At 49.1% G+C, this 18,678-nt stretch overlaps 1 protein-coding gene across 1 annotated transcript; it reads left to right on the top strand.

Moving 5' to 3' along the window:
• Positions 1–17,994: 17,994 nt before the first annotated feature.
• Bhlha9 (basic helix-loop-helix family, member a9) lies at positions 17,995–18,678 on the top strand. The gene has a single exon (XM_013016300.1). It carries the CDS (start codon positions 17,995–17,997, stop codon positions 18,676–18,678), a length of 684 nt encoding a protein of 227 aa, XP_012871754.1.

Here is an 18,678-nt window from a genome sequence, read left to right as displayed (position 1 = left end):
AACAACTCAGAATCCCTGATGCACAACTATAGGATGGTTACCAGATGGTCCAGCTGTAGAGGATGCAGTCTCTGTAATTATAATTTGGGGCTTCTTAACAATGGAGTGCTGAGGATAGTTTCAATTCAAGCAAAGCTGAAATGATCAACCCCTGGCAAACCTAGGAAAGAATCTTGAGAGTGAAGCTTATTGTAGAGGTATAAGTGGTTGGATTTTGGAAAGATGAGGCTAGCCCAACCAGTATGCAACCCTCCTGTGACTGGTTTGAAATTAGCCATTAAGCAGAGGGAGCTAGAAATTCAAGATGTCTGGATGCATATCTGTCACCTTCTTTGGATTCTATTCTCCTGAAGACAAGTTACACTTTTTTTTTTCTTTTCCTAGTCCTGGGGCTTGAACTCAGGGCTTGGGCACTGTCCCTGAGCTTCTTGTGCTCAAGGCTAGCTCTATATAATACTTGAGCCACAGGGCCATTTCTGGCCTTTTCTGTTTGTGGTACTGAGGAATGGAACCCAGGGCTTCATGCATGCTAGGCGAGCACTCTACCACTAAGCCACATTCTCAGCCTAAGAGTTACACTTCTTATGCCTGTTCCCTGGTACCGGTGCAGTGCAGTACCTTTAAGAGTGAACTTAAGTAACCATTTCCTTACTGTCATTCATTCATTCATTCCTTAATTATTGTGTGTCTGTGCCAGGCAGTGTGCTGAGTGCTGGTGATCCTGCCAGAGGAAGTGTGTGTGTGTGTGTGTGTGTGTGTGTGTGTGTATTTTGGGGAATGAGGACATTGGGCAAAGGCTCACCCCTGGCCCTGAAGAGGCGTCCCCACAAATCAGTGCAGCAAGCAAAGGAATGGACATCATTCAGCCTCCCTGTCTGAGCCACGCTGTTCTGCCTGGATATGAAATGATAAAGAAAACTGGAGTGTCTGCCTTGGCAGCCTGTGACAGCCCGAGGCACGAGGCCCATCATGCCCGAAGATGATGATCTGCTTGCTTGCTGCTGAGAAGGAAAAACAGCTCAGAGCAGAAGCCACACCACAGGGCTGAGCGGGTGCAGATGGAGGAGATGTGGCTTCCTAAGGGACGGAGCCCAGCATCCCTAAATCAGGCACCAGCGCGCCTCCTGCTGGATCCAAGGCCGTTCTACATCCAGTGCAGCCGGTGGGGACGCCAGGTTGGGCAGAGGGAAGACAGAGGAAGAAAAAGCTTAGATCCAAACAGAAGAGTTTCAGCCTTGTCTCAGAGCTGAAATCAAACCCCTAAGGGGCACAAAATCTGCAGCCAGTGTCTGCTACCCATCTACACAACCCTGAGCTAGGGATGTAGTTCTGTGGTATAGGGCTTGCCTGACAGGTGCAAGAACCTTGGTTCTTCCAGTACTGCCCCTAGCACTGCAAAAAAGTGTGTGTGTGTTTGTGTATATATGTGTACATATAGGCTATATATCATATAGGTGATATATCATATATAGATGTATATATGATATATAATACTTGAAAATATTATATATATAAAATACTTGAAAAATTATTTATTTTTGACACCGGGGATTAAACACGGGACCTTGTTTGTACTAAGCAGAAGCACTAAGCTACACTCAGCTCTATCTTCCCTCTCTTTTTGCCATGTGAGGACTCAGGCCATGGTAATCATGCAGAGAGCCTCAGCAGGGAAGTCTGTATCTTGCTTATTAATACCTCCTTTGCTCACTTCCCCCAATACCAACAGGGGGATATTCTTAAAAGAAAGACTTCAACACCCTCAACTAAATCTTTTCCAAACAGTGATAATTATGAATTCCAGACAAAAACTTAGAGGCCTATGTGCTTCTCTCTGGCTTTTCATTTTAATAGATGAGCTAATGAAAAGCTATAATTTAACAAATAATGACCTAACCAACTCACTTTGAAATCAGACAAAACCCCTAGCACTAAAGTGTTGGACTAGATAAAGATAATGAATCCTGGTATAATTCAGACTCCTGCTGGGGCCAGGGCTGGCCCCTTTCCAGCTAAGAGCCTGTTGCCTTTGAACAGCAGCAATGGTTTTCCAAGCCATTTGGAGCAAACCCACTACAGGGAGAATAAGTGAGCAATTTATGAGGCTAAGTGGTTTTTTGGACCCACTCCCACTGCTGATGGAGCAGGCTGGAATATTTACCCTTTCTCTGTCCTCATTCATTGTCACTTGGTCAATTTCATTTTCTCCCCATCCTTCTTTAGTCCCTGGGGTAGAATACTGTTTGTCAAGTAACAAGTAGGAAGGAATCAGGAAAAGAAAAGCGAGCAATGAAACCAGGTAATGCCTACCACATCCGGCATCCCAACGTGTTTAATAAAATAATAAAACGACAAAAGCAAGATTGCTTTCCACCTACCACGCCCCCTGCCTTCACTTAGAACTGGGCATCTGTGCCAGACTAAAAATAGCTGCATGTTCTAGAACCTCCCCTGCTGCTGAATCTCACTGGGGTCTTCTGTGAGGGCCTGCTGGAAGGCCTCAGACTCCATGATAGGAGGGCTTTGAATATCAGCCTGATCCTGGAGTCCTGAGAGGAGGAAAGAATTGGGGGCTCTCTGCAAGAGCAGCAGGGAGTGGCAAAGGGCTCCCCATGGAACTGAGGCAGGAAGACTGAGCAATGGAGGCGATCCAGCAGAAGTGTGGACTCAGAGAGGAAGAGGTTCCAGGCCCTGAGTGTGAGTGGGTACATCCCTGGAGGTAACCTGGTAACAGACCTCCATCTGAGAACAGTTGTCACCAATATCATCACCCTCACCACCATCATCCTCATCACTAACAGCAGCAACAGCAGAACTATCACCACCACCACCATCATCATCATCACGACCACTAACATCCTCATCCTTATCACGACTGTCATCGCCACCCTCATCCTTACCTCCAGCATCATCATCACCATCATTTTCATCATCCTCATTGCCACCATTGCCACAATCACCATCATCATTAACATCACCATCGTCATCACCACCACCACCACCACCATCATCCTAAATGCTACCGTATGTGCCTGGCACCTTGCTCCTGTGAATTGATTCAATCAATCTTCTCAATGACATAAAGCAATAATAGACGTTTGCTCCTTTCATTTTCTCCCAGGATTCTCCTGGATTCTCTTTCCCAAACTACTATGTTGTATACACCAAACACTGTGAGAGTCCCCCCCTCACCCCTAAAGGAAAGCAGCTACCTTCTGGGAGGAAGAGGCTCTTGCTTCACTTGTGTCATGTGACTAAACTATTCTTCTAGTACCAAATCATTGAACCTGTATTTGTCAGGTTTTCATCACTATAATGAAAGACCTGAGATAGGCTTATTTATAAAGAAAAGAGATTGAAATCACAGTTTAGGAGGTTCCAGGGCCCTGCAACTGTATCTACCCAGTTCTAGTGAAGTCTTTGAGGCCAAAGCATATGCCTAGATGACAACAGAAAACACATGGGGCCAAGTGATCATATTGCCAGGCAGGAAGTCAGAGTTGGGAAAGGCTAGTCTCAGTATTTATTTGAGGGCCAGTACTGGTGCTTAAATTCAGGTCTTTTTCACTCAACCAGGTTAATTTCAAACCTGTGGTCCCCCTAGCTCTGTCTCCTTAGCACTGGGATGACAGATGCATATTACCATGCCTGGCTTTACAAGATTACTATTTCAATGTGTATGCAAATATGCACTGATCAAATCACAAGACTCTATCTCAAAAACAATAATCAAAAGCATGGATACGGATGTGGTTCAAATGGTAGAGTACCTGCCTAGCAAGTGTGAGATCCTGGGTTCAAAACCCAATACTAACAGGGTGCCAGTGGCTCATGACTGTAATCCTAACTATTCAGGTGGCTGAGATCTGAGGATTGTGCTTCAAAGCCAGCCCAGGCAGGAAAGTCCATGACATGCTTATCAACCAATAAACTATTCAAAAAAGTGCTATGGTCCAAATGCCTTGAGCTAAAGAAGCTCAGGGACAGCTCCTATGCCCAGAGTTCAAGCCCCAGGACTAGGAAAAAAACAAAAAACCAACCAACCAAAAAAAAAAAAAAAAGTACTGCCCAAAAGAAAAGAGAAAGAAATTAAAAAGGAAAAGCAGTACATCAATTTTTCACTGTTAGGAATTCAGCAAAAACAGGGCAGGAGTAAACTTTTACAATGCTTAGAGATTCTAACAACAACTTTACCTTGGTGAGGGGGCAGATGAACAGCATTATTGCATTTCCTGTCCCCTCATTCTTCATGGCACTTTTTTTTGGGGGGGGGCTGGGCCTGGGCCCTGTCCCTCTGCTCTTTAGCTCAAGGCTACTCTACCACTTGAACTACAGCACCAGTTCTGGTTTTCTGGTGGTTTATTGGAGATAAGAGTCTCCCGGACTTTCCTGCCCAGGCTGGCTTCAAACCACGATCCTCAGATCTCAGCCTCCTGAGTAGCTAGGATTACAGGTGTGAGCAACCAGGCCTGACTTTGATATACGATTCTTGAAAATATCCCCTCCCCCCTTTTTTTTTCTTTTTCGAGATGAGGTCTTGCTTTGTTGCCTATGCTAGCCTAGTAGTCCTAGGATCAGGGATCCTGCTGCCTCAGCCTCCAGTGTAGCTGGGATAACAGGTGCACACTACCATCCTCCACTGAAATACTCTGTTTGTGTGCGTGTCTGCTTTTCAAACTATCAGACCAGATGAATCCACAGCAACAGCTTATTTTATAATCCATCCACCTTTTGCATCAGACCTGATATAGGTAGTGGGTCCAGGTTGTTCCTGTTGCTTGCTGCAGAGCAAGTTCAGGTTATGCAGCTTTAAGTGTGTAACAGTTGTCTTGTTCCTTAATGATCAAAAGTTAAGCTTTGCTAGTCACAGTTAGGGATGTGGGATTTGGGTTTGCAAAGGCTGCTCTTTCATTGATCCACTTATTGACTCAGGAGCAAATCCTCAGAGCAAAAGTATCAGATACAAACTCTGTTTGCAACCTCTCCAACAATGACCCTGGGGCAGGCTTTCCAGGCTGGGCTCTAACCAGGAGTCTATTCATTCATGATAGGGTCTTAGAAATGTTTGCAATGCAAATGAGGCAGAGTTCAAATTTTAGTACCAGAAAAAGAAAAGAAAAAAAGAAAGAGAAAATAGTTTTTTATTATTCAGAAATCCTTCCCCATTTCTCCTTCGAAGCTTCCCATTCTCAGCCCAGTTTCTAGCTTTTCAGAATCTCCCTCCCTGTTAGAGAACTGGTCAAGTAATAGTGTGTTTTGTTTCTCAACTTGCTCATTCTTCCTACACTTTCACAAGCAATTTTTAACAGGTTTTCTTTTTCCTTTTTTTTTTTTTTTTGCCAGTCCTGCAGCTTGAACTCAGGGCCTGGGCACTGTCCCTGCACTGCTTTTTCTCAAGGCTAGCACTCTACCACTTGAGCCACAGTGTCACTTCCAGCCTTTTCTCTTTATGTGGTACTGAGGAAGCGAACCCAGGGCTTCATGCATTCTAGGCAAGCACTCTACCTCTAAGCCACATTCCCAGCCTCTCAGAAGATCTCCAAAAGCCGGGCGCTGGTGGCTCATGCCTGTAATCCTAGCTACTCAGGAGGCTGAGATCTGAGGATCGTGGTTCAAAGCCAGCCCGGGCAGGAGAGACCGTGAGACTCCTATCTCCAATAAACCACCAGAAAACCGGAAGTGGCGCTGTAGCTCAAGTGGTAGAGCACTCGCCTTGAGCTGAAGAGCTGAGGGACAGCGCCCAGGCCCAGAGTTCAAGCCCCACGACCGACAAAAAAAAAAAAAAAAATCTCCAAAAAGAGTTGGGCACAGATTGTAATCCTAGCTAGTCAGGAGTCTGGGATCTGAGAATTACAATTCAAAGACAGCTGGGTCAGGAAAAGTCCATGAGACTCTTAACTCCAATAAACTACTCACAAAAAGCTGGAAGTAGGGCTGTAGCTCAAGTGGTAGACGATTAGCCTTGAGCACAAAGAGGCTCAGGGACAGCATACAGGCCCTGAATTCAAGGCCCAAGAATGGCAAAAAAAAAAAAAAAAAGAGCTGGACAAAGGAGAGGCATGACTACCATTGCAGACCTATTGTGTCCTGGGCACTGTTGCAGGAGCTGCCTTGTTGAATCCTTATGACTGCTTCTGAAGAAATAGAATTATCCTTCATTTTACAGGCGAATTAACAGAGTGTCAGACTGAGTGTGAAAGTTTCTGGAAAGGGTCTGTTTGATTCCAAGTGAAGGTGTGTTTGATTTCAACCAATTAGCAACAGGTTTGGTGTGTGGGGTGTGACCCCTGTACACGGTAACTCCATCTTGCAGCAAGCAAGCATGTACTTGTTCTATGTGGCAGAATGAAGTGGAGCAAGCCCCTCCTTCCCGCTGTGGTGTAGTATCCACGAGGTCAGCAAGACCCCTGAGAAGATCGAGGGCCTAGCCCAAGAAACATACCATTTGCTGGAAGATCTGTGTCTTGGTAGTTAAGCTCTAGTTATGTCTGCTGTTTGGACAGTAGGTGGTGCTCTAGTACAGTTTTCTTCTGAGGCCAAGAGCCAAATAAAAGAGCCAGGTAGATTGTCTGGTGGCAAGGGGGGTTATAGTTCAGAAGAATCAGATGGCAGATCTTCAGGAGTTAGGGTGAGGCTGGGTAAATAGTATCCCTCATAATTGTCCACTACTCTGTAAGTGATCCCTAGTAAAAATTATTTTTACTCATTGAAGCTGGACTTGCTTGAGTCAGGTTGTGATTGTCATCCCAGTTCTGAGGCCTCCTGCAGTGTGTGTGTGTGTGTGTGTGTGTGTGTGTGTGTGTGTGTGTGTATGTGCTACAGTATTTGTCCTCCAGGTGCTCTGTGTGGAAACATCCCTGTGTCGGTGTTACAGGTTCAATTCTCTCCATTTCTGTCAGCACACTGGAGCCTCTGAAGTCAGGTGGCAAAGCCTTGTCTGGCTTTGTTCATTAAGCACTTCCCAGGTCTACTAGAGAGAGAGTCAGGATGTATAGCTTCTGGCTTTGGGTGGGCTTGGGGAATTGGGAGGACTGAGCATGAGGACCATGTAGAATGCCTCCTCCTCCTCCTGCTCTTCCTCCTTCTCTTCTTCCTCCTCCTCTTCCTTCTTTTTCCTCTTCCTCTTCCTCCTTTTCTCTTTCTCCTCCTCCTCTCCCTCCCCCTCCTCCTCCTCCTCTTCTTCTATCCTCCTCCTCCTTCTCTTCTTCTTCTCTCCATTCTCCTTCTTCTGATGGTTTTATTCTTTTGCTCATTTTACCAAGACAGGTATGATGGCTCCTACCTGCATTCCTAGCCACAGGAGGCTGAAATTGGGAGAATCAAGGTTGGAAATCAGCCTGGGCATACATACACCTGGCCAGTTTCCTCAACCAGTCCCTAGGTGTAGGGTACACTTCTTGTCACCCCACAATAGGGAGGATAGTGGCTCCAAGACAGATGGGCTAAAAAAGTGTCCTTGAGACTCCATCTCAATGGAAGAAGCAGGGTACAATGGGACTCACCTGTCACCCCAGCTATCACAGGCCTTTCTCCCTTTGACCCTCAAGTAAGGGTCACAATCAGTCCCCTCAGCCTGAGTCCTGAGGGTTGATGGTGGGGTGGGATGTGGCACAGGGAGACTCCAACTCTCTGCTAGGTGCTATTAGTAGCACAGTGGATGGGCGGTGGGTGCCCTATTAGAGAACAGCCATAGGGGTGGTTGCCAGGCCACATTCCCAGGAGGGGGAGTCCTGGCCTGGTTACACTGGCCCTGCCAACCTCCTCATGGCTGACAGGCCCCAAACTCAAGTCCTTTCCTCCTTTGGGTTCTGGGGCTCAGGAAGGGATGAACTCGCCATGTCTCCTTCACCCCCACTGCAGAACCCTGCCCAACTACAGCTTTGGGTCGTAAAATACGCAAATCCCCTAGATAAGACCAACTTAAATAGCCACTGTCTCCAGTGATGTAGCCCATCCTCCTCTTCTCTGACCCGCTCCCAGCAGGTACCTGGTCCAGCCAGGGATCAACTCCCCAGAACTCATGGAGGGCGAAGCATCGGGCGGAGTGCAAGGTTTGGGATCCGGGTGATTATTCTCATGTTTCATTTTTTTTTCATTTGGAAAATAGGGTGACAGATCTGAGAACCCCACAGGGACTCAGCCTGGGAGGCCAAGGGGGTCCATGAACCCCCATGCTCCCACATGGAGTGACACGGGGCGCATGGGTTGTCCTGCACCTTGGGGTGCAGTGCACCCACCCAGCTCAGGGTCTTGGCTTGTAAATCTCCTTCACACAGAGGGCCATAAATCAGGGGGCCCTGATGGAGGGACCCCCCAGGTCCTGGTCCCCTCTGAAGGGGCGGGGCGCAGGAAGCCCTTGGGACAGGGTGGGCAGGCTGCCTAGGCCGCCCACCGCGGCTGGTTAATTACAGGCCTGAGAGACCTGATTTATGGCCTCACTAGTGTGGGTGCATCTGGGGACCCTGGGGATGTGGAGGCGGGGACACCTAAGCACCTCACAAGTTCTCCAAGCCCTGGTGGAATGACCACCTTGATGGGAATAAGCTGTGACCTGTTTACCTAGAGATTAAATATAAACACGCGAACAGTAGCTGAACTTTGATTGACTGACTGTGGAGTATTTGTTGAATGCTGGTTGGGTGCTAGGAGTCTTGGGATGTTATGTCTTGAACAAAGCAACGCTGAACGTTCATCCTTGTGGTTCAATGAGCTGACTTGTTGCTTGTTTAGCCACACCCCTGATCATCTGTCCCTGATGTTGAAAAGTTTTTGACTAGTTTGTCCTGCCTCTTTGCTACAACTGGTATGAGTGTTTTCCTTTTAATCCATGAGCTGGGTTTTCTTGGGAAAACTCCTTGGTGTCTCTGAGCCTCAGATCTCCTCTACCCTACCTACCTCCCAAGGACTTAGGAGGATCAGATTCAGGGAATGTTTAGGAAGTCTTTTTTAAATTCCCTGTTCAAGGGTAGGAGGCTGGAGGCTCATACTTGGGATCCCAGCTACTAAGGAGGCTAAGTTCTGGGGAATTGTGGTTCAAGATGAATCCAGGCAGGAAAATTCACTAGATTCCATCTCCAAAATAACCAGTAAAAAGTAGGGCTAGAGGCATGGCTCAAGTAGTAGAGTATAAAGGCCTAGCAAGCAGGAGGCTCTGAGTTTCAACACCAGTATCATACACAAAAAAAGTTTCCCAAGGCAATTTTTTTTGGGGGGGCTCTGGTCATGGGGCCTGAACTCTGGGCCTGGGTGCTGTCCCTCAGCTCGTCAGCTCAAGGCTAGCGCTCTACCACTTGAGCCACAGCGCCACTTCCGGCTTTTTTCTTTTTGCTTATGTGGTGCTGAGGAATTGAACCCAGGGCGTCATGCATGCAAGGCAAGCGCTCTACCACTGAGCCATCTTCCCAGCCCCCAAGGCAATTTTGAATGGGCTGAATGTAAAGCAAGAGAGAAAAGTCTTACCATACCAGACAAACATTCCATAGAGAAGGTGGGAGGGATATAGTAGAAATAGGGCAGTATATATGATCAGATATGAAATGAACTCATCACTGTTATAATGGGGTTAGAAAGATTGCTACTGGGATTCCAGTAACAATGAGAAAAGCACTAGCAATAATAGCAAGAAACATTTATAGACATCTGAAAGTGCCCTACATGTGCTTTTGAGTTATCCTGTCTTATTCTCACACTCATCTTACAAGACAGATAATTACCATTTGTTTATTATTCTCATTAGACAGACAAAAAGCCTAAACCATCTGGCACCCGTAGTTCACACCTTTAATGCTAGATACTCAAGAGGCTGAGATCAGAGGATTGCAATTAGCCAGCCTGGGAAGAAAAGTCCATGGGACTCTTATCTCCAATTAACTAGCAAAAAACTGGAAGTGGAGCTGTACCTCAAGTGGTCGAGTGCCAGCTTTGAATACAAAAACAAAACAAGAGAAAAAGCAAGAGGCCCTCAGTTCAAGCATAAAAATAAATAAATAGCCTGAACCTCAGGAAGGTAAAGATGGCTTCTTGGGCCATACATGGCTCTCAGCCTTCTGGGCCCTGCTTCCTCTCTCTGGAATACCAGAGCTCTATGCTGAGAGTTCCTGTCAGGGCAGAGGGCTTCCTCTGCCAGGATGCAGAACTCTCCACTTACATTGAGCCAGGTCCTCACCTGGCATTCCTGCTTTTCTCCCCACTGACTGAGGCAGATGTAGCTGATTTGGGGGCGGAGGAGAGAAATGAAGAAAAAAAAAAAAAAACCACAGAGGCCTCTTAGTCATTTCCTTAATGAGAAGCCAATCACCAGGTCATTAGTGGGTGGAGGTGATGAGGAAGGAGTTTGGTCCTGGGCTGGAAGGGCAGAGGAAGCTCCTGGTTATTTAGGTGATTTACAGCTGCCATGGCCAGGCTGATTTGAAAGGGAGGAGAGTAGCAGGAGGAGGAAAAAGTTAATACCTGAAGGGGATCTTCTAGAAGCCAGAAGATCTTAACATGCTCTGTTAGGTTTATTTATCACCACATATCTTAAGAACCAAGGCCCCACATACTCCTTTCCCTTCCCCTTCTCTCTCCCCCTCCACCATTATTTTTGTGCAAATACTGGGAGCTTGAACTCAAGACATAGACACTGTCCTTGAGCTTTTGTGCTCAAGACTAGCACTCTACCACTTGAGCCACAGCTCCACTTCCAGCTTTTTGGTGGTTAATTGGAGATAAGAGTCTCACTGCCTTTCTTGTTTGGGTTGGTTTTGAACCTCGATCCTCACATCTCAGTCTCTTGAGTAGCCAGGATTATAGGTTTGAGCCACCAGTAAAAAAGGTCATTATAATAACTACATATTATTAAGAGCCTACTATGTGCCAAATAGCATGCATGGAGTCACTCAATTCTCCCGTCTTTAGCAATACTTGTTTTGTTTGTGGATTTGTTGTATTGTTGTTGATGTTGTTTTGTAGTGCTGAACCAGGGCCTCAGGCAAACTAGGCAAGCACTTCACTGCTGAGCTACAACCCTATTGCCCCCAAATCCATTTTACAGATGAGAGGTTCCATCACCATCTGCCCCAGATCTGGAAGCTGGCAAATTAGGTCCAAGGGATGGGTCTGGGAGAGGGGCAAGGGAAGGTCAAGATGGTGACTTCCTCTCTCATGTGCCAGGATTCTTGGTGGGAAACAACAGAACACGGCTGGAATTCTGAAGCAAGAGAAGGGAGGAGTTCTGGGTAGCTAGGTGAAGGCCAGTGGCTCTGGGGCTGGCAGAATGCTTTCCCCATTGCAGTGGCTCTGTAGGACATCTGTTCCAGACACCTGAACTTTGGTCTGTCCCTGCTGCCCCTGCACAGGAAGACTGGCCAAATGCTACTTTGCAAGCACAGCAAGCAACCACAACAGAAAACTTCCACCTTAAGCCCCTGGTGCCCAAGGTCCCCAGCTATCAGGAATGGGTGTCCCATGTCCATAGCTGGACCCAACTCCAGAGAGCCCTTTGCCAGGGGATTCCCAGAGATCTCAGGCCTTCAGGCTGAGAGAACACCTCCCTTTTCTCACTGCCACATCTAGTCAGCACCCTCATGTCCCAGTGCTAATTCCTTTCCTATTTGTTTTGGAAGTACTAGGATTTGAACTCAGCAGCTTGTGCTTGCTAGATGGGTGCTCTACCACTTGAGCAATGACCCCAGCCCTTCTGTCTTTAGGTTGTTTTTTGTTTTGTTTTGAATAAAGTTTCTAGCCTGGCCTCATTTTGGGATCTTCCTACCTCCACTTCCTGAGTATTTAGAATTACAGGTATGAGCTGCCAATGTCCAACCTGCCGATTCTACTTCCTGAACAGAGGCTGACTCGCTCCTCTCTCTCACCTACATAGATCAGCTACTCACCTTTCCCTTGTATCCTTACCTGCTACATGGAATGGGTCTTTACTCCATTCTTCACCCAATGCATAGCTCAGCCTACAAGTCAATAGGACATCAGGTCTCATTTGCATAACCTTTTTGTAGTTCCCAGCTGCCTATAGGACAATAAACTCCTTGCTGTGGTGTCTGATGATCCCTAGTCTTCCTGGTCTCCTACTTCTTGGATGAAAGATCATCCCACCAGGACTTATCCTTCCATGCCTTGCCACAGTCTGCTGTTCCCCTAACCTTCGATGTTGTTCCATTCATTGTCTGCTTGGCAAACCCCCATTCATCCTTGGGAATCCATTTCCAGCATGATCTTTCTCTGCATAATCTGTCCAGGTGCACTGGTTCACATATCTATACTACTTCCAAACCTTGCCCATTATTTCATTCCATCTTATTGCCATGATTGGTTTATAAGATGGTCTTCCCACTAACCAGCTCAGGGGAGCAGGTACCGGCTCCATTTTGCTCATGATAGTGTGTTTATGCACGTGCACGCTTGTGTACACATGTGCATGCTAGTCCTGGGGCTTGAATTAGGAAGTGGGCACTTGTTATTGTTTGTTGTCAGTTGTGGGCTTGAGGCCAGGGCACTTGTCACTTACCTTTTTTTTTTTTCTTAAGACTGTCACTTATCACTTGAGCCAAGTTTCTGTTTTCTGTTGGCTAGTTGAAGAGTCTCTTGACTGGTCTGTCCAGGCTAGCTTTGAACCTGGATCCTCAAATCTTAGCCTTCCTGAATAGCTAGGATTCAAAGTGCGAGTCACCAGTTTCTAATATTATGATGATCATTTTTTGTTGTTGGTATTAGTCATTCACGGGACTTTGAACTCAGGGCCTGGGCGCTGTCCCTGAGCTTTTCCGCTCAAGGCTAGTGTTCTACACTTTCAGCCACTGTATCACTTTCAGTTTTCAGTTTTCTGGAGGTCAACTGAAAACAAGAGTCTCACAGACTTTTTTAGCCTGGGATGGCTTCAAACCATAATCCTCAGCCTCCTGAGTAGCTAGGATTACAGGTGTGAGCCATGGGCACCCAGCTTTTATGATGATTTAAAAAAAATTTTGGGGGTCGGGTCGTGGGGCCTGAACTCTGGGCCTGGGCGCTGTCCTTCAGCTCTTCAGCTCAAGGCTAGCGCTCTACCACTTGAGCCACAGCGCCACTTCTGGCTTTTTTCTTTTTGCTTATGTGGTGTTGAGGAATTGAACCCAGGGCCTCATGCATGCAAGGCAAACGCTCTACCACTGAGCCACCTTCCCAGCCCCTTTTAGGATGATTTTTAATACTTTTTTCTCCTCCTTCCCAGTCCCTTCCCCACCCTCTCCTTCCTGATGAACCACCACACCTGGCCATGATTTCTAACCTAGCAGATAGTAGATACTCAGCAAATATACAGTAGGGCTGGAGCCCTTGACCTCAAACCTAGTACCATCCATTAAGCAAATAAGCCATCTGTCCAGGAAAAGCAGATGAATGAAAAAGAAGGGTTTCAGGAGAGCTTCCCCGGCGTCTGAGGGCTGGCACTGGAGGCAGGCAGATGGAAGGAAGGAGAAAAGACATAAATCCCAGAAAGCACAGAAGCCTAATTTGGAGGAAGCTGGCGGCTTTTCCCTGCCTACTGTTCTAAACCAGCACGATCATTATTTTGTGAGGACTTTGGTAGTTCTGTGATAGGACCCATGCAGAGTATGCACAAGGCCTGGGGTTCACACACACACACACACACACACACACACACACACACACACAACACTTGCACAAAAAAGGACGGTTATGTTTCTGGAATGATGACCTGAAGGAGCGGGACTGACAGGGCTCAAATCTGCAGGGCTCCCGAGGGATTGGGGTCCCGGAGAGACCAAGGTGCTGTCTCCAGGATCCGCCCCCCTCCCCCACCTCGGCGGGAGGGACCCCAACTTTTTTTTTGGCGGGAGCTGTGCGCTCCCTCGGGGTGGAGCAGCGCCGGAACTGCCAGGGAAGCGCAGGAATTTCTGAAATCCAAGCCGGGTGATAATAGGCACCTTGGCGGCCGCCAGCGGAACCGCCCGGCCCTAAATCACGGCCTTCGCTCCTCCTCCGTCCCTGCCAGCGGGAGAAGCTGCGCTCGGGGCAGGGGCGGCTCCGGGAGAGGGAGCGGGGCGCGAACCCCCTGGGCTGCAGGTGCCGCGGAAATGCTTTGAAGTCCGGCCGCGCCGCAGTGCGCGCAACCGGCACCCGCGATGCCGCCCCGCCGCGACGCGCGCCCCCGGGCACAGTGCCCCGCGCCCCGGGCACAGCGCCCCGCGCAGCCGCTCCTCCCGTGAGCTCCGCACCCAGGAAGCCACTGAGAGAGGGTGTGCAGCTCCAGCATTATTCGTTTGGAATAGATTCCCCCCCCCCCCATGCCTAGATGGAGATGTTTCAAAGTTAATGAGCAAGAAGGAAACTGTGGTCAAAATCATCTCCAAAGGAGACTTAAGTTACAATATATAAGGCATTATGTAGTGAACCCCAAACATTTTTTTGGGGGGGAGGGTCGGTTGTGGGGCTTGAACTCAAGGCCTGGGCACTGTCCTTGAGCTTTTCTGCCCAAGGCTAGCACTCTACCACTCTAACACAGTGCCACTTCTGGCTTTTTCTTTGATTAGGGATTAAGAGTCTTGAATACTTTCCTGCCAGGGGTTGCTTTGAATCCTAATCCTCAACCCTCAACCTCCTAAGTAGTTAGGATTACAGGTGTGAGCCACCAGCACCCAGCCCTCACAAGAATTTGTTTTCTCTTGTTGAGTCTGGATGTTGCTATGGAGCCCAGGCTGGCCTCAAGCTCATGATCCTCCTGTCCCAGCCTCAGGAGTCCTGGGATTACAGATGTACACTACCATGCCCTGCAATGGGGTTTTGTTGGTGGTGGTGGTAGTGGTTGTGGGGCTTGAACTCAGGGTCTGGACACTGTCCCAGAGTTTTTGTGATCAAGACTAGCACTTTACCATTTGAGCCACAAATCCACTTCCAGCTTTTTGGTGGTTAATTGGAGATAAGACTCTCACTGCCTTTCTTGTCTGGGCTAGTTCGGATTACAGATGTGAGCCACCAGCGCCTGGCTGGCAATGATTATCTTAATGTTGATATTGCACCATTTATTCACCACTCCACAAATATTTTCTCCTGCTTGCTGTACCCATGGCTCTGTGCTGGGTTCTAGGAATCTAGAGATGACCTTTAACTGGCTCCCCCATGAGCGCAGAAGTGTGGTGGAATGGTCCTCTCCAGAGGTGGGGAGATCTTTAGCTGGGATTGATGTTTCTGTTGTTAGGAGAAAAGCTCCTAGATTTATCCAATTTCCAATCTCACCTGCAATTGCCTTGGCAGAGCCAGACTACTTGGTTTTCCCCACCTGACATCCCCCAGGCCTGTGAGGTGAAGTTAAGAAGCACTGGAAGAGGAAGCCCTGGAGGAGAGACTCAGGTCTTCACAGAGGAGGAAAGGCCAGCAAGTGGCTGAGGCTGGGGTCCCACTGCAGACCACCAGAACTCAGTCTAGAAGTCTGGTGACAAAGTGGCCAGAGCTTTCCCCTGTAGAAGCAGGCAGGGAGCTGCAGGCTGCTCCTGAATTCCCACAGACTGGTCCTGCCTGGGCCCTGGTTCACCTGCAGTATGGTCAGCCAGTCTCGGGATTGTCTTTCATGCATACTCTCTGAAGCGCTCCCCAGGATCCTATCAGAGTCTGTCAAAGTTAGCCAGCAGGCTGACAGCTGGGCTGCCTGGCTTTTCCTGCCTTCTAGTCCATGTTCTCTTTATTTGCTGCCCCTATCCCAGGCTTGTCTCTCAATCAACCAAGCCCCCTCCTCCCCTTTTTCTTAAAAATTTTCACACTTAATTGAAACTGTATTCCGGTCTCCCAAGTGCTGGAGATGGAACTCAGGGTCTTGTACATTCTAGCCAAAGCACTGTACAGCTGAGCCATACTTCCAATGAATAGCTTTAACTTCAAAAGACAAATGTCACTGCTCTGATATGAAGAGGGGATCAGTGGGAGGTGGCACTCCCTGCACTGAGAAAGCAGACCTAGCTCAGAAGCATTAGACTTTGTTCTTGGACTAGAAGTCACACAGCGGCTCAGCACTCTGAATTGGCCCAAGGTCCTAAACTCCTTGGATCTCAGTTTTCCAGGCTGTAAAACGGGTACTATAATAATAGAGTTTCCATGTGGGATTGTTATAAGGCTAAGATAATGTGCATTGAAAAGCCCTTAGTACAGGGCCTATTCTATGATAAGCACCTCATAGGATTCAGTGCCAACACTTGGAGATCATGCGCGTTATGATTAGTTATTACTAATCAGCTTCCTGTCCATAGTGGAGTGTGCATTTTAAGATGCAGAGTCCCTGGAAGAAGGAAAATGCTAGAAGGGGCTTTGTTTATCATTACCCACTGATGTTCTCCCCCCAGCTCCTATGCTTCCCCAGGCTGATCCTCCCCTCTGAGAGACTCCTGCAGATCCAGCGACAGGAAGGCTTCCTTGGATAGGTCCCCTTCATCTTTCCATGGAAATGGAGGTACTTCTGCTTATCCACCCATTCCCTTTTGGTGGTGGCCTCTTAGTTCCCTGAGGTGTCCAAGTGAGCTACTGGACTGGCTTCATTCATGGGTGAGGGTCCTGTACAGTGAGTTAGAAGTATCTGGAGTTAGCCTAATGCTGCATGGTCCACATCCTCAAACTGTTGATATTTTGGCACTTGGGCCCCGTGTTTGCATTTTGCACCAGGGCCAGCAAGTCATGTAGCCAGTCCCGCATATACTCCCACAGAGAGGATGGCTGCTGTGCCAAAAGGAAGCTGAGAGGCAGAGACCAGAAGTGACTGGCACCAAGTCACTCAAGGAGGCGTCACTGTCTGGATGAGGCCTGTGTGCCCATCCTGTGTGCCCATCCTGATAGGCCTTGGCATTTGGGAGACATTTGGATTGTGGCTGGGAGAAGACTCACATTAAGGTGCTCCAGATAACTTACCTGCAGATGCCAGAAATCCCATTTTGGGGGGGGGATGGGGGTGTCTTTGTCTAGATTAAGCCTTATTGCTTCTCGGAGACTGCTGAAAATTCAAATCGCTGCTGCTGGTGGTGAAAGTACGGGTTGTTTACCCATATCATCACATGACTGTGTTGCATGATGAGGCCAGGCTGTCCAAGGGCCTCAGAGTCCAACGGATGCTCCTGATGGCTACTCTAGGAAAGTCAGAGGGAAAAGGAAAAATCCTCATTACCCTCTACCTCTGACCCAGCCTACCTTGGTCTGCAGAATGGGTTACCCACAGTCCCAGCCAGCCTCCTACTGGAAGCTGAAAAGACCTGCACACTCCTCTCAGCTCATCTTCAGGGTACTGTGGGCCTGTGGGGTCAGATCTGTCCCTCCCTGATGGAGCCCTCTGGTAGGCACAGCATGCTTTCCCTTCAGTGACAGCTCTGTGGTTGCCACAGGACTTAGCAAAGACTTTCAAGGTGTGTGTGGGTGTGGGTGTGGGCACACGCTCATGCACACGGGGCCTGGGCACTGTCCCTTAGCTTTTTCCCTCAAGGCTGGTGCCCTACTACTTGAGCCATACCTCCACTTGTGGCTTTTTTGTTGATTAACTGGAGATAAGGGTCTCATGAACTTTCTTGCTTGGGCTGGCTTTGAACTGTCGGCTCAAGATTCTTAAAAATACACCCAACCCTCCGTTTCCAACATTTTATGGCATGGTCTGTTGGCCAAATCTGGCAGTCCATTTGGAATCAGGGAAAAAAAAGACGTGGAACACAGGCATGCCAGAATAGAGCGAGGGAGCCCAGGTTCCTTGTGGCGGCTGCAGACGGATGCAGGCGTGGCCAGGCTTCGCAGTTGGTCTGGGGTACAAAAATATGCATGCTTGCTTCCTTCCTCTCAGTTCCTCCCTCTCCAACTTACCTGGGGGCAGGTAATAAAGCAGGAGGAGGGAGATGGATGGATGAGGAGGGCGGGGAGCCAAGTAGTGCCATAAAGCCAGGGCCGGTCCAGGGAGTGTCCAGCTACATCAGGAGCCAACACTCCGAGTCACACACAGCAGCCTTGGGGACCCCGAGCCAGAGCCTCAGGGCCCGGGAACAGGCCATGCTCCGTGGCGCTCCAGGACTAGGCCTCCGGGGCCTCAAGGGGGCTGAGGCCTCTGCAGAAGACTTAGGGGGCTCTTGCCCAGAGGCTGGGAGGGATTTGGGGGTGCTGAGGGAAAACAGCGCTCCTCGCGGCGTGAGCGAGGCGGAGGAGGCTGCAGGCAGAAAGCGCAGCCGGCCGGTGCGGTCCAAGGCGAGGCGCATGGCAGCCAATGTGCGGGAACGCAAGCGCATCTTGGATTATAATGAGGCCTTCAACGCGCTGCGGCGCGCGCTGCGCCACGACCTGGGAGGCAAGAGGCTCTCCAAGATCGCCACGCTGCGCCGGGCCATCCACCGCATCGCCGCACTCTCCCTGGTCCTGCGGGCCAGCCCCGCGCCCCGGGGGCCCTGCGGCCACCTGGAGTGCCACAACCAGGCCACCATCCCCAAGGACTCTGCGCCCCTGCGGCCCTGGCCGGGCACCGCTGCGCTCAGCTTTGCGCCTCCTGCGCCCCGCTGCGCCACGTGCTCCCCACTCGCGCTCCTGGGACAGCCCCGGGTGGAGATCGAGGCACCCAGCTTGGTCCAAGCTTCCGCAGGAAGCTGGTGCCGATGCCCTGGGGGTCCCCCTGCTGGATCGATTCCCTGGCCACCGCGGGATTATCTGCGAACGAGCCCCAGGCTGAACTATGAGCACTCTTGA

This window comes from Dipodomys ordii, unplaced genomic scaffold (genome assembly GCF_000151885.1).
Source record: "Dipodomys ordii isolate 6190 unplaced genomic scaffold, Dord_2.0 Scaffold31, whole genome shotgun sequence".
NCBI classification, from domain to species: domain Eukaryota; kingdom Metazoa; phylum Chordata; class Mammalia; order Rodentia; family Heteromyidae; genus Dipodomys; species Dipodomys ordii.
The sequence above is the reverse complement of the archived record's forward strand: the minus strand, read 5'-3'. Positions and strand labels throughout refer to the sequence as shown.